This window comes from Pleurodeles waltl, chromosome 3_1 (genome assembly GCF_031143425.1).
Source record: "Pleurodeles waltl isolate 20211129_DDA chromosome 3_1, aPleWal1.hap1.20221129, whole genome shotgun sequence".
In the NCBI taxonomy this organism is placed as follows: Eukaryota; Metazoa; Chordata; class Amphibia; order Caudata; family Salamandridae; genus Pleurodeles; species Pleurodeles waltl.
Window position 1 is genome coordinate 771,633,593 of NC_090440.1, and position 24,602 is coordinate 771,658,194.

General features: G+C 48.7%; 1 protein-coding gene across 3 annotated transcripts in view; it reads right to left on the bottom strand.

The window, feature by feature from the left end:
• Positions 1-269: 269 nt before the first annotated feature.
• The window catches only part of USP47 (ubiquitin specific peptidase 47), a 1,215,141-nt gene continuing 1,190,808 nt past the window's right edge, over positions 270-24,602 (bottom strand). For all 3 annotated transcript variants that reach the window (XM_069223601.1, XM_069223600.1, XM_069223599.1), the window contains one exon: positions 270-1,727. In XM_069223601.1, the coding sequence (XP_069079702.1) occupies positions 1,553-1,727 (175 nt within the window). In that variant the 3' untranslated portion in view covers positions 270-1,552. The remainder of the gene's footprint in view (positions 1,728-24,602) is intronic.

Genomic DNA, 24,602 nt, shown 5'->3' on the forward strand with positions numbered 1-24,602 from the left:
GACAGTAGATCACAAAAATACAAAACTTATGAAATTAATAAGCAGGGTGAGAGTTATAAGGTCTACGAGTCTCAAACATTACATCTACTGATGGGTAACAAACAAAGACGTAATCTTGTTCATTGGCATCTTGGTTCTAATGAAAACAGACACAGATCCAGCGATAAAAGCAAGTGATGAAAGTGATGGGGCAGGAAAGCAAGGAAACAGGATTCAAAACAAAGGTGTATTCAGATTCAAGGTTCACTCGTTTTTCAAGATGAAAAGAATCAGAGAATGAACAAATGTTTTATTGGCATGTTCATTGTAAACAGCATCTGACATGAAAAAATACCAAAAATCTTTTATTGATCGTTATAAATTAGATGGAGTTTCCAAAAATTATGCAGAATTATGTTCAATCGATAATTTTATAGCAAAGTGGAAACAAATAGGTTGGTTTCCATTAGTCTTACTGATGGAATTGACTGCATCAATCTCTGAACCCAATCGAACCTGACCAACCAGTAACATCATATTACTTGGTATTAAAAACTGCTCAAAAAGAAATAAATGCATATAGTCAAGAAGTAACTATAGCAAATGTTTAAAAGTGTCTTGCACAGGGCAATAACATTACTCAAACTTAAAATATATTTTTTTTCAAAACGAAATGTACACAAATAAGCAGCTGAACCATAACACAGTTTCAATAAAGAAAAACAGAACTCAAAAGTACCAGCCTAATCAAACGGAGGAAATTAATGCTTAAATGGGCAGCTGTACTTAAAATTTACCCAGCTGCTGATATGTTTAAAGAAATATCGTGGGAGAAAACTATGCGGCAGTTTGAATAGTTTAAAAGGGCAGATTTCCTTCAGACGATTTAAGGAGCGTAAAATTACTCTGCCATATTTGCTAACAATTTAACATAATCAGCCATATACACAATACTTCAGATAAATCTGCAAAATGAGCCAACCAACCCTTAGAGGTGAAACAATCTTTCCAGACCATTAATTTAAAGACGGATGTAATAATACTATTTCCCTATTAATGTTAGGTTTTTCACATATTTTGTTTCTTCTTGGGTTCCGATGAGCCTTTTATGTATTCATCCACTGTATGTTGTTTTATTCACAAAGCCAATACATGTCTTCAAAATCATGAGGTTGTGTGTGTATCAGTGAAACAAAAAAAGGATTTATTCCTCACCTTCGCGCAGCATTTACTATTTTCAGGAGCATATCCTTTTTGAGACTAGCTTGCAAAGCTACTATGTGCATATTTGTCCACCTCTTAACTCCTCTCGTTCATTGTCTATTATCTTTATTCTTAATTGCGCATCCCTTTAAGATTTACAGTACATGTGACTATAGTGCACAACATGATTCCAAGTCAAGCAGTGACTCCACTGGTCGCTGAATGTTTGATTGGTAAACTGCAAGCCAATCAGTGCTGGTGTCTTAGCTTCACACCTAATAAGTGTCCTGCAATAAGGGTCACTACACACAGTAGTAGTAAACCTCTTTAATTTAAAATTAAAAATCCTTTGAAAACGCTACTCGTGATGTCAGTCTTGCGACAAATCTTTATTTGGTACCCCATCCAGGTATATCTTTAGTGCTTTTTCTTTTCGAGGGGAGTATGTGACGCGATGTGCAGTTTTCTGGAGACGACTGCCTTCCTTTTTCATAAGTTCATTTCTTTGCTCATCTGTAAGTTCTATACATTCTTCTGCTTTATCCCTGCAAGTATAAAGGTGAACATGCGAGTAAAGTTAATTAAAAACATCTGACATTTCGTAAGCATCTGTTGAGGCACATCATGAAGATTAAGAGGAGATACCAATAAACATGTCAGTATAGTTACATGGATACAGGTCAAACAACTTCAAGTCATTAACAAGCATTTACAATGCAACGGGTCTCGCGTTTGCTCATGTTAGAGCTGATCGCGTTGTAAACTCCTAACCCGACTTTTCACCTATCGGGCAAAAGTGCATTTATGTACACAACCCAAAAAAGTGAAATTAACTATATAAAGCGCTCGACTTCTGCCAAGCGAGATCACGCTCGTAAATTAGAGAAAAAGAAGTCCACGAGCCCGATGGAAAACAGCGAGCCTCGCATGTTTTCTGTACTTGGTCACTGTGCTGGAGGAGGGCTAGCCACCGGAAAAGGCATGACGTATGCTTGCCTTCGACTAATGAAAGCAAGCAGATTTTATTAGGCAAGCCCATGAATCAATAAAAAACACTGACGAAGTTGACAGGGCTCCGAGCCCTTTTCTAAATACAAAAGCGTCTCGCTGCAATAAGCATGCGCGAGCGCATGCAACGCAGGCTCGACCCTAAAAAGGAAGTCACCACTGAATTATAAGTGTACTTGGGGCTCCTCCAGTTCACTTTAAGGCTCTTGTATAAAAAGGCACCTTAGCGTATTGAAAATATTTTACAACCATGAATAGACTACAGAATAACCACTAGGATGACTTTATTTCACATCTGTATTTAATAATTAATGCTGTTCTAGACATGGGCACCCATTCACGATCCACCAGGACATCTAACGGAAATAATAAACAAGGTACTTACCACTGAATACTCTAACTGCAGTTTAATCAAATTTTAAATATTCCCAGAAGGAAGACTGAATTTTCTCCAGAGTACCTGATCCTGCGCACCGGCAGGAAGAGCCTTCAGACTTCATGGCTAACTTGCACCCAACCCCTTTTAAGTTGCGACCTGCAGCCACATTTATGGGCCTCCCATGCATGCTGATGTAATTTTATCTTGAACACTTCAGAGCCCTTACATGCGGATCAATTGGAGAGGACAGCGTGTCGAACCTAACTTGGCACATTGTTAAAATCACAATAATCCACTCCACATAACAGGGAAGAAGGAGGACAATGAGGAATCTGTGGTTAGAGTATCAACTAGAAATATGACTACCATAGCTTTGTAACATGTTCTTCTGATGACTATTTCTAACAGCATATTCCTCACCTTTTGAATATATACCTTTGAAGAAAAAGGGTATATTACATGGTGTGGCCTATACAACCACACCGTATAATTCAGTTACCAACCCCTTCAGTTTACTTTGTTAAACCTTAAATTCAATCCTGAGCAGCTGTGGCTATGAGCAGTCAAGCTTACACAAAGGAGCAAGTGTTTAGAATTGAAACATCCACCAAAACAACTGATGAAAAAATACAGACATTCAAGCATACCAATTTATAAAAATAGACTGTGTTTTTATGTGTTTTTATACACCACAACATAAAAGATCCACAGGAGGGTTTCAGAAATACAGCAATTTCAAAGAATAGTAAATATGCACTTTTTTACTAAATCACGAACAAGCATTGGCAAACTCACCTAATTTGACATGAAGCACATTTTTAGGAAAAACTAAGATAAGTACCCAGGCGGATACTTTTAGTTAATTTCTGTTACGAACTCCAGAAGAAAGCCAGCTGGAAGGGGGAGGGAGGGAGGCAGGGAGGGAAGGGGAGCGGGGCATCAAGGTTTTCAGAAACAGTTACCTGTGAGGAAGAAGCAGTCTTCAGTAAATTCCAGGTGCTTACATCCCTTTGTGATAAGTTCCTACGGTACTGATGCAAGGCATACAGGATGCTAAAGATGCTCAAGGGTGCTGTGGATGCAATGCGGTCAACCAGAGTCTTTCCGTCGCTAATCCTAGGTCCATAAACTTGAATAGGGGGTCCTCGTCACAGGTGTCTAAGACCCTCAAAGTCCTTTCGGTCCTTGTAGAAGTCCAGTTGCCAGTGGACTACCAGTCACCCGGTATCGTGGTAACACTCAAATCCTTTCATAAGTGATAACGCCTCTTCTGGGCAACCAAGCGGTACTCTTCAAAGACTCTTGCGGGTCCAGCAGACTCGAGGGAAACTTAGAGCCGCGGGTCCTGGTCTCTGGTGCTGCACAGTAGCAAGTGGCAGCAGTGCGAAGATCAGGGCTACCAACTTGCCCCAGCAGTTTTCTTCAGCAGCTGTTGTCCTGTGCCGCAAACAGGAGTTCAGCCAACAGACCCTTGAAGACTCCTGCTTCGCTGGGCTCTGCAGATAAATTCTCCATGAGCAGGATACAGCAGGCACAGTCCTTCATCCTTTGCTAGCCACCAGGTGCTGTCCATCCATGTAAGGCAATGCCTCCTTGGCATGGTTACCCCCTGACTTTTTGCCTTTTGCTGATGCCAAGTTATGATTTAAAGTGTGCTGGGACCCTGCTAACCAGGCCCCAGCACCAGTGTTCTTTCCTTAAAACTGTACCTTTGCTTCCACAATTGGCACAGCCCTGGCACTTAGATACGTCCCTTGCAAATGGTACCCCTGGTACCAAGGGCCGTGTTGCCAGGGAAGGTCCCTAAGGGCTGCAGCATGTCTTATGCCACCCTGGGGACCCCTCACTCAGCACATGCACACTGCCTCACAGCTTGTGTGTGCTGGTGGGGAGAAAATGATTAGGTCGACATGGCACTCCCCTCAGAGTGCCATGCCAACCTCACACTGCCTATGGCATAGATAAGTCACCCCTCTAGCAGGCCTTACAGCCCTAAGGCAGGGTACACTATACCACAGGTGAGAGCATATGTGCAAGAGCACTATGCCCCTTCAGTGTCTAAGCAAAACCTTAGGCATTGTAAGTGCAGGGTAGCCATAAGAGTATATGGTCTGGGAGTTTGTCAAGCACGAACTCCACAGTTCCATAATGGCTACACTGAAATCTGGAAAGTTTGGTATCAAACTTCTCAGCACAATAAATGCACACTGATGCCAGTGTGGAATGTATTGTAAAATGCACCCAGAGGGCATCTTAGAGATGCCCCCTGAATACCAATCCGACTTCTAGTGTGGGGCTGACCAGTTTCTGCTAGCCTGCCACAACCAGACAAGTCGCTGGCGACATGGGGAGAATGCCTTTTTCACTCTGTGGCCAGGAACAAAGCCTGTACCGGGTGGAGGTGCTTCTCAAAGGCTCACCCCTTTTGTTACAGCACCACAGGGCATCCCAGCTAGTGGAGATGCCCGCCCCTCCGGCCACTGCCCCCACTTTTGGCGGCAAGGCTGGAGGGGATAATTAGGAAAACAAGGAGGAGCCACCCACCAGTCAGGACAGCCCCTAAGGTAGCCTGAGCTGAGGTGACCCCTGCCTTTAGAAATCCTCCATCTTAGATTTTAAGGATTCCCCCAATAGGATTAGGGATGTGCCCCCCTCCCTCCCCTCAGGGAGGAGGCACAAAGAGGGTGTAGTCAACCTCCAGAACAGTAGCCATTGGCTACTGCCCCCCAGACCTAAACACCCCCCTAAATTTAGTACTCATTGGCAACCCAGGAAATCAGATTCCTGCAACCTGAACGAAGAAGGACTGCTGACCTGAAATGCACTATTTTGTGGTAGTGTGGTCGAGCAGTAGGCTTATCAGAGGGTAGTGCTAAGCATCTGTTGTACACACACAGGCAATAAATGAGGAACATACACTCAAAGACTTAACTCCAGGTCAAAAGGTTTTTATAAAGAAAAATATATTTTCTTAATTTATTTTTAGAACCACAAGATTAACATTTTAGGTAAGTACATACATTGTAAGGTACTTCACACAGGTAATTATAGAACTTTGATTTAAAACAGTAGTACACACAGTTTTGGATAAAATGGCAATCAGCTATTTTAAAAGTGGACACAGTGCAAAAGTCAACAGTTCCTGGGGGAGGTAAGTATTGGTTGGTTTTTCAGGTAAGTAATGCACTTACAAGGTCAGTCTCCTGGGCATAGGCAGCCCACCATTGGGGGTTCAAGGCAACCCCAAAGCCACCACACCAGCAACACAGGGCCGGTCAGGTGCAGAGCTCAAAGGAGGGCCCAAAACACATAGGTGCCTATGGAGAACAGGGGTGCTCCGGTTCCAGTCAGCTAGCAGGTAAGTACCTCCGTCCTCGGGGAGCTGACCGGGGGGGTTGTAGAGCACTGGGGGGGAGGGAGGTGGGGACACAAGTACACCCTCAGCGGCACAGGGGGTCCGGGTGCAGTGTGCAAAGTAGGTGTTAGGTTTTGTATTGAAAACAATGTAGGTACCCAGGGGTCACTCTGGCGATGCAGGCAGGGCACAGGGGAGCTTCTCGGGCTAGCCACTGACTGGGCTAGGATAAAGGCCGCCTGCTGGTCACTCCTTCACTGGTAGATGGTTCCTCTCGGTCCTGGGGGCTGTGGTGCAGTGCTTGGTCCAGGCGTCGGGTTCCTTTATTACCACCAGGCACTCGCGGTCAGGGGGAGCCTCTGGATCCTCTATGCAGGTGTCGCTGTGGGGGTGCAGGGAGGTCGACTAAGAGTGTCTCATGTCGTTGGAGTCGCCTGGGAGTCCTCTCTGCAGTGTTGGTTGTCCTGAACTCTAGCCGGGGCGAAAGGTGCAGAGTGTGAAGACTCACGCTTCTGACAGGAAGTTGGAGGCTCTTCAAAGTTGCTTCCTGGTTGCTGTTTCTGGACAGAGCCGCTGTCCTCAGGAGGTTCTTGGTCTTTTAGGTGCAGGTCAGTCCTCTGAGTCCTCAGAGATCGCTGGTCTGCCTAATGCGTCGTTGTGCAGGTTCTTTAAGTCTGGAGACAGGCCAGTAGGGCTTAAACCAACTCAGTTGTTGTCTCCGTCACCTCTGCAGGGCTTTCAGGTCAGCAGTCCTCCTTGTTGTAGGTTGCAGGAATCTGATTTCCTGGATTCAGGGTCACCCCTAAATACTGAATTTAGGGGGGTGTTTAGGTCTGGGGGGCAGTAGCCAATGGCTACTGTCCTGGAGGGTGGCTACACCCTCTTTGTGCCTCCTCCCTGGGGGGGAAGGGATGGGGGGGGGGGGGGGACATCCCTATTCCTACTGGGGGGATCCTCCAAAACCAAGATGGAGGATTTCTTAAGGCAGGGGTCACCTCAGCTCAGGACACCTTAGGGGCTGTCCTGACTAGTGGGTAACTCCTCCGTGTTTTTCTCATTATCTCCTCTGGACTTGCTGCCAAAAGTGGGTGCTGTGTACGGAGGGACAGGCATCTCCACTAGCTGGGATGCCCTCGGGCGCTGTAACAACAGGTAAGAGCCTTTGAGGCTCACCGTCAGGCGTTACAGTTCCTTGAAAAGGGAGGGGGGGATGAGAAGCACCTCCACCCAGTGCAGGTTTTGTTCCTGGCCACAGAGTGACAAAGGCACTCACCCCATGTGACCAGAAACTCATCTGGTGTGGCAGGCTGGCAGGAACTGCTCAGCCTAACACTAGGAGTCGGACTGGTATACAGGGGGCATCTCTAAGATGCCCTCTGTGTTAATTTTTCAATACCAAACTTTCCAGATTTCAGTGTAGCCATTATGGAACTGTGGAGTTCGTGCTTGACAAACTCCCAGACCATATACTCTTATGGCTACCCTGCACTTACAATGTCTAAGGTTTTGCTTAGACACTGAAGGGGCATAGTGCTATTGCACATATGCTCTCACCTGGGTTATGGTGCACCCTGCCTTAGGGCTGTAAGGCCTGCTAGAGGGGTGACTTACCTATGCCACAGGCAGTGGGATGCGGGCATGGCACGCTGAGGGGAGTGCAATGTCGACTTAGTCATTTTCTCCCCACCAGCACACACAAGCTGTGAGGCAGTGTGCATGTGCTGAGTGAGGGGTCCACAGGGTGGCATAAAACATGCTGCAGCCCTTACAGACCTTCCCTGGCCACAGGGTCCTTGGTACCTGTGTGCCAGGGCTGTGCCAATTGTGGGAACAAAGGTACAGTTTAGGGAAAGAACACTGGTGCTGGGGCCGGATTAGGTGGATCCCAGCACACTTTCAATCATAACTAGCATCAACAAAAGGCAAAAAGTTAGGGGTAACCATGCCAAGAGAGGCATTTCCCTACACTCCTCTTCTCCGGTCCGTCAAGATCTGAGTTCTGGGTGACAGGGGTGCCCTTTTTATCCTCAGAAAATGCCCTCAGAGTAGGATATAGTTGGTGACCAATGGGCTATCAGGGTTCCTCCCTTCTAATGACCACTTTCAGCATTTCCTTATAATACTAAAGAATTACTACCCCACCCCAAAAGGTGGTGGGGTGGAGGAGTGTACTCACATCAAGAAATCCAGCGGAACTGAGTTAGTGAAATGGTTCTTAATGGGGTCTTCACTGCTGAGCCAGCAATGCTTGGAGCACGTATGCATAGACACTCATGCAGCAGCCTGGCACAGATGCCTAGTACTGGGAAACCCCTTGCCAACCTGCTGTCCTAATGTTGGCTCTGGTGGAAGGAGTCCATAGGCCCTTGTGGGTCCTCTTCCTTTGTGAGGGGAAAGCATGTTATTTTGCACAGGACAATCCATCTGGACAGGGTGTGTTTCTGCACCTCCTTTAACTGCGTAGCACAGGTCAAAGTCTAGGAAATGCTGTTTGATGACTCAGTACTGCTTTATGCGCTGTGTAAAATTTGAGAGCTCTTTTTAGTTGCAGGTGGTGAAGCCTCTTTGCCACAGAGAGATTGGATGGAGGCAAAAACTTGAGGCACAGCATTAATCTGTCAGTTAAGAAGGTGATGTACAGGGTTGCACTGACAGTGCCTGCAGTTCACTGACACAGCATGCAGATCTAACTACGAGGAACACTACTTTGATAGTTGGCAGTTGAGGAAAACACCTGTGCAAAGGTGTGAAAGCCACTCACATAAGGAAAGTAAGGATCAAGTTAAGTTTACGCTGAGGCACAATGAAAGGTGGTGCAGGGAAAAAGTATGATTCCTTTAGAAAGTGCATCACAACTGGTGATTTGAATATTGAAGAGTAATCAGGCAAATGCAGAAAATGCCTTGCTAGTCTACAGATACCCCAAGAACAACATTTCAGTTAACTTGGCAGGATCTTGGAGGAGGAAATTGATGGTCCCTTGATAGGCCCTGAACCAAGCCACAAACGTTGCCCGGTTGGCCAGAAACATCAGGACAATACCCTGAACCGGGAAAACTTGTTGTAGAAGTGGAAAATTCTTCATTTCCATTGTGCCCAGATTGGCCTCTATTAAGGGAATCCTGGTGCTGGGGCCTGGTTAGCAGGATCCAAGCACACACTCAGTCAAGTTAGCATCAATATCAGCCAAAAAATGTGTGTGTGTGGGGGGGGGGGGGTTGTTGGGGGGGTGTAACCATGCCAAAAGGAGCACTTTCCTACATGACGCATCTGTCACTTTTGTTAGTTGGGGAAGGGAAAGGGATCTGCCTTTGAACCAATCGGGGGTTCGAAAGCCACCACTGCAGATCTTGCACAGTTCCATCTGAGATCTGGACCATGTCGGAGAGATTTCCCTGATGCTGCGCCCACTGGAACTTCAGGTCCAGTGCAGAGCCTGAATATGCCATCTGGCATGTGTGACCAGAAGGATGTAGGAGGCCATGAGGTCCAAAAGCCTCAGAGTCATTCTCACCAAAACCCAGAACAGAGACTCAACCATCCGTATCATAGCCTGAATATTCTGGACATGCTGCTTGGGAGGATAGGCCCGAAACTATGCAGTGTCCAGAACTGCTCAGATGAAAGGGAACGTCTCAGAGAGAGTCAGGTGTGACTGACACATTTATAGTGAACCCCAGCAAATGCAGGAGGTCCTCCATAGTCTGGAGGTGGGAGATGAGTCTGGGGTGAGCCCGCCTTCAACAGCCAGTTGTTTTGGTAGGCAAACACTGAAACACCTAGCTAGTGCAGCCGATCTGCAACCATTGCCATAACGTTCATTAACACCTGAGGGAAGCTGGTAAAGCCAAAGGGGAGCAGAGTAAACTGAAAGTGCTCGTGACCTACCACGAACCGCAAGTAACGTCTGTGAGAGGCAGGATGGAAATGCGAAAGTATAGGTCATGCAAGTCCAACGCTACCATCCAGTCTCAGGGGGTCCAGGGCAGATAGGACCTGAGCCAGAGTGAGAATTCTGAACTGCTCCTTTCTGAGGAAGAGATTGAGGGACCAGAGGTCTAGGATAGGGCAGAGGCCCTTGTCCTTCTTGGGCACCAGAAAGTAGCGGGAATAAATACAACAGCCTCCTTCTGGCATTGGGACCCTCTCTATGGCTCCCCAATCCAAGAGAGCCTTAACTTCCTTGTGAAAAAGTGCGAAGTGATCCTCCATCATCCAATGGTAGGATGTGGCATGGCCGGAGGGGTCGTCTTGTAGGGGAGGAAGTACCCCTTAGGACGATATGCACAACCCACTTGTCTGTCGTGAAGGATTCCCAGTGGGGCAGGTGATGGCATATCCTGCCTCCAACTGGTCTGTGATGGAACAACGGACTAGGAAGGTTTGGAGGCTGTAGAGGGGAGAGGGGCTGGAATGGGCCGGGCGTTGACTCCCTGATCCACGGGAATGTTGGATCCCGCCTCTACTGCCACGGAGAGGCCTGGCAGCTTGCACAACACTGTGACAGAGGGAAATGGATGCGGTTGGGCACCCCTTCCATAGCCACATAAGACTGAAAAGCAGACTGAAGGGGGTGAGGAGCAGCTGCCAGGCCAAGGTACCGAGCTGTAGCCCAGGGCTCCTTAAAACACTTGAGTGACGAGTCCGCTTTGTCTCTGAAGAGACGGGTGCTGTTGAACGGCATATGTCCACAAGTGATTGCTGGACATCTCCCGAAAAGCCAGATGTCCACAACCAAGCTTGGGAGAGAATGGGCCGAGCCTCCTCCATGACCTGTGGAAGCACCTGTGAGACCATATCCCATAAAGTATGGGAACAGCAGCCCAAAAGGCATGCAGTGTTCATGAACCACAACGCCAGGCTGGAGGAAGAGAATAACTTCTTCGCAAGTTGGTCCAGTCGTTTTGATTCCCTATACATGGGTGACTTTGACAAGTTTATAGTGAAGCCCAGCAAATGCAGGAAAAGAGGAAGAAGTCTGGGTGACCAAACTCTCAGGCATGGGATGTTGGGTCAGGAATTTAGGATCATTAGGGACAGGCCTATGGCGGCAGGCAACTGTCCTGTTGACAGGAGCCCCTGTGCTGGGTTTGAACCAAGGTCCCAGCAGGACATTAGTGAGGGCGTCATTGACGGGCAAAAGGGGTTCAGACACAGATGCCCCGGGTGGAAGCACCTCAGTCAGGAAGTTAGTCCTGACTGCCACCAAAGGCAGCTTCAGGCCTAGGACCTCAGCCGCTCTTACCACCACCATTGAATAAGAGGCTCCCTCCTCCATTGCCACTGTAGGGGGTGAAAGCATGCCAGCGTCCAGGGAGGTTTGAAGACCACTGCCTTCACCCAATTTCTGAGACCAGTCCATTTCAGGATCTTCTAGCTGAAATTCTAAACAGTCCAGCAATTCCTCTATACTCTCACCGTACCCGTAACCATAAGCATAAGCATAAGGGCCAGAACCCAACCTGGGGAGCAAAGTACCCATTGAAGACGGAATCAACGATGAGTGACGTAGTTCCGGCTCCATGTCAGAGTCAGGAATCAGTATGGGATTGATGTAAACCAGCGTTAAAAGTGTCAACGTCCTTACTGGTAACGGGGAAAGGTCGTGATGGCACGGCCAGCATCACCATAGATCTGGTAATGAATCCTGGGATGCGCTCCAGAGCCAAGGCCAAAGCTGCCTGGGTGGAACCAGAGGGGGGTCCGTCTGACACTACAGGGCCCGAAGCCATCACAGGGGGTTCGACTGCCCAAAAATAAGGAGCATGACCTCGTAAAACTCTCAGTTGGGCAGGGGTGACTTTGGCTCCCAGAAACTCAGGGAGGCGTGGTGATGACCCAGAAGCAGAATCTGAGGATGGAGGCCTAGCCCATCAATGCACCTCACGCGTCGCATCGTCCGAGCGAAGGCGCAAAGTCGAAGAACGTTTGTCCTTCTTTGACTTCTTCTTGTAACCCGAATGTCCAGATGACTTGAGTGGGACGAGGACAAATTGTGTTGTCCCCACAAGCAGTCTTATGAGCTTCCTCTCAAACGTAACCAGGAGAAATGCGGATCAGAGCTCTGGGCCACCATGAGCTTTATGGGCCAACCCTCAAAGCCTTGAGGTTCATGGCCCGACACTTAGAGCACAACTTTGGGTCATGCTCGCGCTCCAGAGACTACGAGCACACGAGGTGCGAATACATCTCCAACATCATGCAGTGACAGGAGTCACACAGCTTGAATCCGGTCTTGCAGGAAGCCATCTCGATGCACCAGGCAGGTAAAAAGTTTTTTGACAAAAGTCAGAAAGTCAGTCAAAAAGCGACTGAGGGTAGCTCTTCTCCAGATCTGCACGTAGACTGGCATGGAAGTAAAAAAAAGCTGATCTCAGCGCAGTGGGATGGCACCTATATACAACTGCAATGTCATCACAGCGACCTCGACGCCAACGATGGACGTGGAGTCGACCGACGCCAGCTCACGGCGCACAAGGGTACTGCTTGTAGAAAAATCTCCGAATCCAGTCTGACACCTGGGCGAAATTCTAAGGTAAGGAACCTGCAACTAGAAGTCTCTATCAGATGTACATGTTATCAGCATTCAATTCAGAAATGAGAAAGGGTGGTGTAAGGAAACAGGCCATTAGTTGTGTGTCCTGTAAAAGTAATGAGACCACAATCACAGGGAACCACGCACTCAATTGTATTGCTTGACTCACTCACGGTAGTGAAGCAAACAATTCAAGCCTTAGTCAGGGGAGGTGGTGTGGCACACAATAACAGCACTCAATAAATGATTGTCCAGTCTGTGATTTTCCTGCTGAAAAGTAAAATTACATTTATTATGCACACATTGTAGGAAGCTGGCCTGGTGCGTGGTGAGCACCTATAGTGTTATCACCTTATACCAGGTCCAGGTATCCCCTATCAGTGAAGTGTAGGCAGCGTCTAAGAAGCCAGGGCTCTCTAGAGGTACCTGTGGATGAGCAGTCAAGACTTATCTAGGAGACAGGTGTAGCTTATGCAATACCACTATGGTCACCCAGCACTTACACACATGAAAGAACTACACAGTGTTACAAAAATAAAGGTACTTTATTGTGGTAACACATATACTAAAATATTGTACAGACAATACCCCAACTGGAGGTAAGTAAACACACTATCATATACACATTAGCAAGCAAGAAATAGCATAGAAAGCAACAGACACTGGTAAAAGCAATAGCAAACAGTGAAGGTCATAGGGGAGGGCCAAACCATGTACTAAAAAAGGGAAATGTGAAAGGAAGTCCCCCACCCAAAGAAGGAGAATCAGTAGAGAGGAACTAGGGACCCAGAACCCCAAGAGTTAAGTACCAGGGTGCTCTCCAGCAGCCAGGAGAGAAGAGGTAAGTTCTCGTTTTACCCAAAACCAACAGGAGGACTTTGGAAAAGGGCTGTGCAAGACCCAGAAAAGGCTGGAAGAAACCAAAGGTGGATCCTGACAGAAGAGGACCTGCAAAGGAAGGGGACCTACAAAGGAAGGGGAGCAAGTCCATTTTGTGATGGAGTGTCCGGCTGTGGCAGCACCCACTACCCACTCTTCAGTGGATATAGAACTAAGTCGATGGTTAATGAAGAAAATCAGCAGTGCATCACAAGAGCAGAAAAGGAGTTCCAAAACTGATGCAAGTGACTCGTGATGGTCAGTGGTGCTGGAAAACCACCACCAAGTCTTGGCAAATGCAAGAGTAGAGGAAGAAGGTTTTGTAAGTCTGAAGAGGATCAGCAAGGTCCAGGGGACACCCTCAGCAGCTGGGAGAGTCACAAGAAGAGGAGGCCGCCCCCCACAGGCGACCCATGGGAAGCAGGCACAGTAGTCGCAGTGAGGCCCACTCAGCACACCTGAAGAGGAGTCCCACGTCACTGGAGCAGCATGCAGGAGACTGTGCTTTGCAGGAAGGAGTGCTGTGGGTCAGGGCTACACAGAGACTGAAGATCCCTTGGAGGAGGAACAAACGAGGCTTGTTAGCTGCAAGAGTCACATTCACAGTGGTACTATACAGCAAGGCAAGGGCTTCCGGTCTCCCAAGTTGGAGAGCTGGTAGAGAGGACCAAGGGGATCACTCCAGACCATGACCTGTGATGCAGGAACCACGTAGCTCCGGAGAAGAGAAGATCCATGTGGCCGGTCGTTGCTGTAGCTGGTGTATGCAGATGCAGGGGAGTAACTCCTTCACTCCAAGGGAGATTCCTTCCTACTTCTTGTGCAGGCTGAAGGCTCATCACCCTCAGAGGTTACAAAGCCATGGAAATGTTGCAGTTGCTGGAAGGAGCCGGAGAAACAATGTTCCAAAGCACAGTCGTCACTGGAGTTGCAGATTGTCGGTTGCAGTTCGGTGGTCGGAAGTAGAAGTAAATGATGCAGAGGAGTCCTGTTTGAATCTTGCCCGTCGAATCTGAGGACCCACCCAAGAGGGAGCCCCTAAATAGCCCAGGAAGGAAAATTAGTCACCTAGCAGAGTGGCCATCAATCAAGAAGGGGGCTCTGACGTCACCTACCTGACCTGGCTACTCAGATTCTCCCATGGGCCCCTGCCCACCTTGGATTCAAGATGGCAGAATCAAGTGGCCACCTGGAGGAGCTCTGGGCACCACTCCTGGGGTGGAGATGGACAGGAGAGTAGTCACTCCCCTTTGTCCAGTTTTGCGACAGAGCTGGGACTGGGAAGTCCCACGACTGGTGCAAATAGATCTATGCAAAGAGGGCACCAAATGTGCCCTTCAAAGCATACCGGTGGCTTGGGGAGGCTATCCCTCCGAAACCATGTAAGACCTATTTACAATGGGAGAGGGGTGTTACCACCATACCCCCCTCCCCACCAATGAAATCCTTTGTTCAGTCTTCCTCTGCCTGAGCTGGTCAAGCAGCAGTAGGGCAGAAACCTGTCTGTAGGGTGGCAGCAGCACAGGCTGCCAGGAAAAACCAAGAAGAGTAGTAGGAACAATGCTAGAGGTCCTCTAAGGAGTCCCCAGAGTGCATGGAATCATACAACCAATACTGCAAACAGTATTGGGGTATGATTCCGACATTGTAAGGAAATGCCTCCTTGGCATGGTTACCCCTTGACATTTTGCCTTTTGCTGATGCCAAGTTATGATTCAAAGTGTCGTGGGACCCTGCTAACCAGGCCCCAGCACCCGTGTTCTTTCCCTATACTGTACCTTTGCTTCCACAATTGGCACAGCCCTGGAACTCAGATAAGACCCTTGTAAATGGTACCCAAGGGCCCTGATGCCAGGGAAGGTCTCTAAGGGATGCAGCATATTTTATGCCACCCTGGAGACCCCTCACTCAGCACATGCACACTGCGTCACAGCTTGTGTGTGCTATGTCGACATGGCACTCCCCTCAGAGTGCCATGCCAACCTCTCACTTCCTATGGCATAGGTAAGTCACCCCTCTAGCAGGCCTTACAGCCCTAAGGCAGGGTGCACTATACCACAGATGAGGACATGAGGAGCGCTATGTCCCTACAGTGTCTAAGCAAAACCTTAGACATTGTAAGTGCAGGGTAGCCATAAGAGTATATGGTCTGGGAGTTTGTCAAACACAACATGCCAGTGTGGGATTTATTGTAAAATACACCCAGAGGGCATCTTAGAGATGCCCCCTGAATACAAATCCGACTTCTAGTGTTAGGCTGACCAGTTTCTGCCAGCCTGACACAACCAGAAGAGTTGCTGGCCACATGGGGAGAGTGCCTTTGTCACTCTGTGGCCAGGAACAAAGCCTGTACTGGGTGGAGGTGCTTCTCACCTCCCCCTGCAGGAACTGTAACACCTGGCGGTGAGCCTCAAAGATTCACCTCTTTTGATACAGCGCCACAGGGCATCCCACCTAGTGGAGATGCACACCCCTCCGGCCACTGCCCCGACATTTGGAAGCAAGGCTGGAGGAGATAATGAGAAAAACAAGGAGTCACCCACCAGGTGTCCTGAGCTGAGGTGACCTCTGCCTTTAGAAATCCTACATCTTAAGTTTGGAGGATTCCCCCAATAGGATTAGGGATGTGCTACCCTCCCCTCAGGGAGGAGGCACGAAGAGGGTGTAGCCACCCTCCTGGACAGTAGCCATTGGCTACTGCCCTCCCAGACCTAAACACACCCCTAAATTTAGTATTTAGGGGCACCCCAGAACCCAGGAAATCAGATTCCTTCAACCTGAACTAAGAAGGACTTCTGACCTGAAAGCCCTGCAGAGACGACAGAAGACGACAACTGCTTTGGCCCCAGCCCTACCGGCCTGTCTCCTGACTCGAAAAACTGCAACAGCTATGCATCCAATATGGATCAGCGACCTCTGAAGCCTCAGAGGACTGCCCTAAACCAAAGGACCAAGAAACTCCTGTGTGCCGCAGCTCTGCCCAACAACAAGCAACAACTTTGCAACTTTCTTGCAACTTCTAAAGACTTCATTCTTCCTGCCGGAAGCGTAAGACTTCACCCGATGCCCCCGGCTTGAGATCCAGAGAACAAACACCACAGGGAGAACTCCCAGGCGACTGCGACCTTGTGTGTTGCCCGAGATGACCCCCTGGACCCCCGCAGCGACGCCTGCAGAGAGAATCCAGAGGCTCCCCCTGACCGCGACTGCCTGTAACAAGGGACCCGACGCCTGGACCAAGCACTGCACCCGCAGCCCCCAGGACCAGAAGGAACCGAACCTCAGTGCAGGAGCGACCACCAGGCGACCCACTGCCTAGCCCAGTTGGTGGCTGGCCCGAGAAGCCATCCTGTGCCCTGCCTGCACCATCAGAGTGACCCCTGGGTCCCTCCATTGATTCCTATTCAAAACCCGACACCTGCTTTGCACACTGCACCCAGTCACCCCTCTGCCACTGAGGGTGTGTTTTCTGTGCCTACTTGTGTCCTCCCCAGTGCTCTACAAAACCCACCTGGTCTGCCCCTGAGAACGCGGGTACTTACCTGCTGGCAGACTGGAACCGCAGCACCCCTGTTCTCCATAGGCGCCTATGTGTTTTGGGCACCTCTTTCACCTCTGCACCTGACCGGCTCTGAGCTGCTGGAGTGGTAACTTTGAGGTTGCCCTGAACCCCCAACGGTGGGCTGCCTATGCCCAGGAACTGAGACTTGTAAGTGTCTTACTTACCTCACAAACTAACCATTACTTACCTCCCCCAGGAACCGCTGATTTTTGCAGTGTCCACTTTTAAAATAGCTTATTGCCATTTTACCAAAGACTGTATATGTTATTATTTTCATTCAAAGTTCCTAACTTACCTGTGTGGAGTACCTTGCATTTTATGTATTTACTTCAAATCTTGAATCATGTGATTCTAAAATAAAGAAAATATATTTTTCTATATAAAAACTATTGGCCTGGAGTTCAGTCTTTGAATGTGTGTTTCTCATTTATTGCCTGTGTGTGCACAACAAATGCTTAACACTACCCTCTGATAAGCCTACTGCTCGACCACACTACCACAAAAAAGAGCATTAGAATTATCTAATTTTGCCACTATCTTACCTCTAAGGGGACCCCCTGGACTCTGTGCACACTATCTCTCACTTTGAGTTAGTATATAAAGAGACAACTTCCACCGGTGGATCAGCGGTGGGGTCTAAGACTTTGCATTTGCTGGACTACTCAGCCAATACCTGATCACACGACTAAATTCCAAACATTTTCATTAGAAACTGATTTTTGAATTTTGAGCAATTTTTCTACATTTTTAAAACTCCTGCTAGGGCCTTGTGTAAGTCCGTGTTAGCATTTCTTTTAGAGTTTAGAAGTTTGAATTTAAGTTCTAGAAGTAGTTTTTAGATTCTTAAAAAGTAATCCCAACTTTTAGAGAAATAATGTCTAGCACAGATGAGATGGTGGTGGAACTCAACCTCATCCCTTACCTGCATCTAGGGATGTCAGAGCTGAGGACTCTCTGTAAGCTAAAAAATATAAAGACTGGGTCCAACCCTACCAAAGTGAAGCTCGAGGAACTTTTGGCAGAGTTTGCAAAGGACCATCCCTCTGAGGATAATCCTGCAGAGGGAGAAATTAGTGAACAGGAGGATGAGTCCCTCCCTCCTGTCCTATTTAGGGAGACCAGGGTCCCTCAAACCCTGACTCCACAAGTGATAGTCAGAGAGAATGGTTCTTCCACAGGGAGACCAGTAACTCTGGAAGCATTGAGGGCAGCCTCAATGTAGATGACCTCCTGTTAGCCGGGATGGCCAAAAGACTGGCTTTGGAGAGACAGCTCCTAGCCATAGAGAGGGAAAGACAAGAGATGGGCTTAGCTCCCATCAATGGTGACACCAACATAAATAGGGTCAGAGAAAGTAAGGACATCCTAAAAATCCCCAAAGGGATTGTAACAAAAAATGAAGATGGTGATGATATCACCAAGTGGTTCACAGATTTTGAGAGGGCTTGTGCAACCTGAAAAGTAAACAAATCTCACTGGGGTGCTCTCCTTTGGGAAATGTTAACTGGAAAGTGTAGGGATAGACTCCTCACACTCTCTGGAAAAGATGCGGAATCCTATGACCTCATGAAGGCTACCCTGATTGAGGGCTTTGGATACCTCAACTGAGGAGTACAAGATTAGGTTCAGGGGGGCTCAAAAATCCTCGAGCCAGACCTGGTTTGATTTTGTTGACTTCTCAGTCTAAACACTGGATGGTTGGATTAATGGCAGTGGTGTAAATGATTATGATGGGCTGTATAACTTGTTTATGAAGGAACATCTCTTACGTAATTGTTTCAATGATCAACTGAATCAGCAACTGGTAGACCTAGGTCCAATTTCTCCCCAAGAATTGGGGAAGAAGGCAGACCACTGGGTCAAGACAAGGGTGACCAAGAATTCCACCGGGGGTGACCAAAAGAAAGGGGTCACAAAGCCTCCACAGGTGAAAAGTGTTGAGACATCCAAGGGAAAAAGTAAAGTGTCTTCTACAGGGCCCCAAAAAGCTGCACAGGAGGGTGAGTCCAAGAACCTCTTCACAATCCTCATTTGGCTATAAAGGTAAAAACTTTGATCCCAAAAAGACCTGGTGTCGCATCTGTACTCAGCATGGACACCAAACTGAAGACAAGGCCTGTCCCAAGAAAGGTTCCACAACAAATACTACTCCAGTTTGCACTGGAATAGCCAGTCTACAGGTGGGATCAACAGTGTGCCCAGAGCAAATCAGGGTTCACACTGAAGCTACATTAGTCTCAGAGGGACCTAGCCACACTTGCTGCCTGGCCGCCTAACATGCAAAAATACAGGCAGCAGCTCTTAATTAATGAACCTAGAGTAGAAGCCCTTAGGGATACAGGTGCCAGTGTCACTATGGTGACAGACAAACTGGTTTCCCCAGGACAATACTTGGCTGGACAGACCTATCTAATCACCATTGCTGACAATCAGACTAAAGTCCATCCCATGGCAGTGGTAACTTTTGAATGGGGAGGGGTCACTGGCCTGAAACAGGTGGCAGTCTCTTCTGCTATACCAGTAGAATGTCTGCTTGGAAATGATCTGGAGTCCTCAGCATGGGTGAGGTAGAACTCAAAACCCATGCAGCTATACTGGGTATCCCTGAACTGGTATGTATCAAGACAAGAGCACAATGCAGGGCTCAGGGTGAAAAATAATTGTTGGAGTCTGGGATAATGGCCCAACCTTCCAAGAAAAAAGGAAAGAAGACAGGGGAACTAGCTTCAGCACAAGAAACACAACCTCTCTTTCCAGGAAGATGTTCTATCCTCTGAGGGAACTGAGTCCATGGAGCTGGGACCTTACCAGGTTGAGCTCTTGGGCCCGGGGGGACCCTCAAGGGAACAGCTGTGCAAGGGGCAAGAAACCTGCCCTTCTCTTGAAGGCCTAAGAAAGCAAGTAGCTGAGCAAGAAAAAGGAAATGTCAGTGGAACAAACAGGGTCTATTGGGAAGATGGACTCCTTTACACTGAGGCAAGAGATCCCAAACCTGCTGCCACTAGGAGAGTGGTAGTGCCTCAGGAGTTTAGGGAGTTCATTCTGACCTTAGCCCATGACATTCCCCTTGCTGGGCATTTGGGACAAACCAACACATGGGAGAGGTTAATCAAACATTTCTATTGGCCCAATATGACCCAGAAGGTAAAAGAGTTTTGCACCTCCTGTGTCACCTGTCAAGGCAGTGGTAAGACAGGTGGCCATCCAAAGGCCCCCCTAATTCCACTTCCAGTGGTGGGGGTCCCCTTTGAAAGAGTGGGAGTGGATATAGTGGGTCCACTTGAACCTCCCACAGCATTCAGGGAGTCAGTATATCCTAGTAGTAGTGGATCATGCTACTAGGTGCCCTGAAGCAATTCCCCTTAGGTCCACTACTGCCCCTGCAGTAGCCAAGGCACTCATTGGTATTTTTACCGGAGTGGGATTTCCTTAGGAGGTGGTTTCTGACAGAGGTATCAGCTTCATGTCAGCTTACCTGAAACATATGTGGAATGAATGTGGGGTGACTTACACATTTACTACACCATACCATCCACAAACCAACGGCCTTGTTGAGAGATTCAACAAGACATTGAAGGGCATGATCATGGGGCTCCCTGAAAAACTCAAAAGGAGATGGGATGTCCTCTTGCCATGCCTGCTTTTCGCCTACAGAGAGGTGCCTCAGAAGGGAGTAGGGTTTTCCCCCTTTGAACTTATGTTTGGCCAGTCTGTTAGGGTACCACTAGCTCTTGTAAAAGAAGGCTGGGAGAGACCTCTCCATGAGCCTAAACAAGATGTGGTGGACTATGTACTAGGCCTACGTTCAAGGATGGCAGAGTACATGGAAAAGGCAAGCAAAAACCTTGAGGCCAGCCAACAACTACAGAAGATGTGGTATGACCAAAAGGCTGCTATGGTTGAGTTTCAGCCAGGGCAGAAAGTCTGGGTTCTGGAGCCTGTGGCTCCAAGATACTTCAGGACAACTGGAGTGGCCCTTACCCAGTGCTAGAAAAGAAGTGTCAGGTCACCTACCTGGTGGACCTAGGCACTAGCAGGACCCCCAAAAGGGTGATCCATGTTAACCGCCTCAAACTCTTCCATGATAGGGCGGCTGTAAACATGTTAATGGTTACAGATGAGGACAAGGAAACAGAGAGTGAACCTCTCCCTGATCTCCTCTCCACTGACCCTAAGGATGGCATAGTAGATGGAGTGGTCTATTCAGACACCCTCTCTGGCCAACAGCAAGCTGACTGCAGGCAAGTCCTCCAGCAGTTTGCTGAGCTCTTTTCCCCAACCCCTGGTCAGACACACCTGTGTACCCATGATGTGGACACAAGAGACAGCATGCCTGTCAAAAACAAAATATTCAGACAGTCTGACCAAGTTAAGGAAACCATCAAAGTGGAAGTCCACAAGCTGCTGGAGTTGGGAGTGATTGAGCACTCTGACAGTCCCTGGGCTAGCCCAGTGGTCTTTGTCCCCAAACCTCACACAAAAGATGGCAAGAGAGATATGAGGTTCTGTGTGGACTACAGAGGACTTAGGTGTGTCACCAAGACAGATGCTCACCCCATTCCAAGGGCAGATGAATTAATTGACAAATTGGGTGATGCCAAATACTTAAGTACCTTTGACTTAACTGCAGGGTACTGGCAAATAAGAATTGCACCAAGAGCAAAAGAGAAAACAGCATTCTCTACATCTGATGGGCACTTCCTGTTTACTGTGATGCCCTTTAGCTTAAAGAATGCCCCTGCCACCTTCCAAAGGTTGGTGAATCAATCCTTGCTGGCTTGGAGTCCTTTAGTGCAGCTTTTCTTGATGATATTGCTGTCTTTAGCTCCAGCTGGCAGGATCACCTGGTACACCTGAAGAAGGTTTTGCAGGCCCTGCAAGCAGCAGGCCTCTCTATCAAGGCATCTAAATGTCAGATAGGGCAGGGTACTGTGGTTTACTTGGGTCACCTTATATGTTGAGGCCAAGTTCAGCCACTCCAACCCAAGATCCAGACTATTCTGGTTTGGGTAGCTCCAAAAACCCAGACTCAAGTCATGGCATTCCTTGGCTTGACTGGGTACTATGGGAGGTTTGTGAAGTGTTATGGATCAATAGTGACCCCCCCCCGTACAGAACTTACCTCCAAGAAAATGCCCAAGAAAGTGAACTGGACCATGGACTGTCAAAAGGCCTTTGAGCCCCTGAAGCAAGTAATGTGTACAGCACCAGTTTTGAAAGCTCCAGGTTACTCTAAGCAGTTCATTTGCAGACAGATGCCTCTGAACACGGGATAGGAGCAGTCCTGTCCCAAACAAATGATGATGGCCTTGACCAGCCTGTTGCTTTTATTAGCAGGAGGTTACTCCCCAGGGAGTAGTGTTGGACTGCCATTGAGAGAGAGGCCTTTGCTGTGGTCTGGTCCCTGAAGAAAATGAGACAATACCTTTTTGGGACTCACTTCATAGTTCAAACTGACCACAGACCTCTCAGATGGCTAATGCAAATGAAAGGAGAAAATGTTAAACTGTTGAGGTGATCCATATCCCGAAAGGGAATGGACTTTGTAGTGGAACACAGACCTGGGACTGCCCATGCCAATACTGATGGCCTTTACAGGTTCTTCCACTTAGAAAATGAAGACTCTAAGACTCTCTTGGGAAAGGTTAGTCTCATCCTCTTTCGTTTTGGGAGGGGGGGGGGCTAAGGTAATGCCTCCTTGGCATGGTTACCCCCTGAAATTTTGCCTTTTGCTGATGCCATGTTATGACTGAAAGTGTGCTGGGACCTTGCTAACCAGGCCCCAGCACCAGTGTTCTTTCCCTAAACTGTACCTTTGCTTTCACAATTGGCACAGCCCTGGCAGTCAGATAAGTCCCTTGTAAATGGTACCCCTGGTACCAAGGGCCCTGATGCCAGGGAAGGTCTCTAAGGGCTGCAGCATGTCTTATGCCACCTTGGGGGACCCCTCACTGAGCACATGCACACTGCCTCACAGCTTTCGTGTGCTGGTGGGGAGAAAATGACTAAGTCGACATGGCACTCCTGTCTGGGTGCCATGCCCACCTCTCACTGCCTGTGGCATAGGTAAGTCACCACTCTAGCAGGCCTTACACACCTAAGGCAGGGTGCACTATACCACAGATGAGGGCATAAGTGCATTAACACTATGCCCCTACAGTGTTTAACAAAACCTCAGACATTGTAAGTGCAGGATAGCCATAAAGAGTGTATGGTCTGGGAGTTTGTCAAACACGAACTCCACAGTTCCACAGTGTCTACACTGAAATCTGGGAAGTTTGGTATCAAACTTCTCAGCACAATAAATGCACCCTGATGCCAGTGTGGGATTTATTGTAAAATACACCCAAAGGGCATCTTAGAGATGGCCCCCTGAATACCAGCCTGGCTCCTAGTGCTAGGCTGACCAGTTTCTGCCAGCCTGCCACAACCAGATGAGGTTCTGGCCACATGGGGAGAGTGCCTTTGTCACTCTGTGGACAGGAACAAAGCCTGTACTGGGTGGAGGTGCTTCTCACCTCCCCCTGCAGGAACTATAACATCTGGCAGTGAGCCTCAAAGGTTCATGTCTTTTGTTACAGCAACCCAGGGCATCCCAGCTAGTGGACATGCCTGCCCCTCCAGCCAATGCCCCCACTTTTGGCGGCAAGGCTGGAGGAGATAATGAGGAAAACAAGGAGGAGCCACCCACCAGTCAGGACAGCCCCTAAGGTGCCCTGAGCTGAGGTGACTCCTGCCTTTAGAAATTCTTCATCTTGAGTTTGGAGAATTCCCCCAATAGGAATAGGGATGTACCCCCCTCCCCTCAGGGAGGAGGCACAAAAAGGGTATAGTCACCCTCCAGGGCAGTAGCCATTGGCTACTGCCCCCCTCACCTAAACACACCCCTAAATTTTGTATTTAGGGGCGACCCTGAACCCAGGATATCAGATTCCTGCAACCTACAACAAGAACAAGGACTGCTGACCTGAAAGCCCTGCAGAAATGACGGCGACGACAACTGACTTGGCCCCAGCCCTACTGGCCTGTCACCAGACTCAAAGAACCTGCACAGCAACGCATCCGACAGGGATCACCGACCTCTGAGGACTCAGAGGACTGCCCTGAACCCGAAGGACCAAGAAACTCCAGAGAACAGCAGAACTTTCAAAGAACTCTCTCTTCCCGCCGGAAGCGTGGGACTTCACACTCTGCACCCAACGCCCCCGGCTCGAGCTCCAGAGAACCAACACCGCAGAAAGGACTCCCAGGTGACTACGACGACGTGGGTAGCCTGAGTCGACACCCCTGCATCCCCCCCCCCCCCCCCCCAGCGATGCCTGCAGAGAGGATCCAGAGGCTCCCCCTGACCGCGACTGGCCGGAAACAAAGGAACAAACGCTTGGACCAAGCACTGCACCCACAGCCCCCAGGACCGAGAGCAACCACCTACCAGTGCAGGAGTGACCAGCAGGCAGCCCTCATCCTAGCCCAGTCGGTGGCCTGCCCGGGAAGCCCCCCTGTGCCCTGCCTGCATCGCCTAAGTGACCCCGGGTCCCTCCATTGCTTTCAATAGCAAATCCGATGCCTACTTTGCACACTGCAACCAGCCACCCCTGTGCCGTTGAGGGTGTGTTTTGTGTGCCTGTTTGTGTCCCCCCCCCAGTGCTGTGTTGCTGGTGCTATGGCTTTGGGGTAGCCTTGAACCCCCAACGGTGGGCTG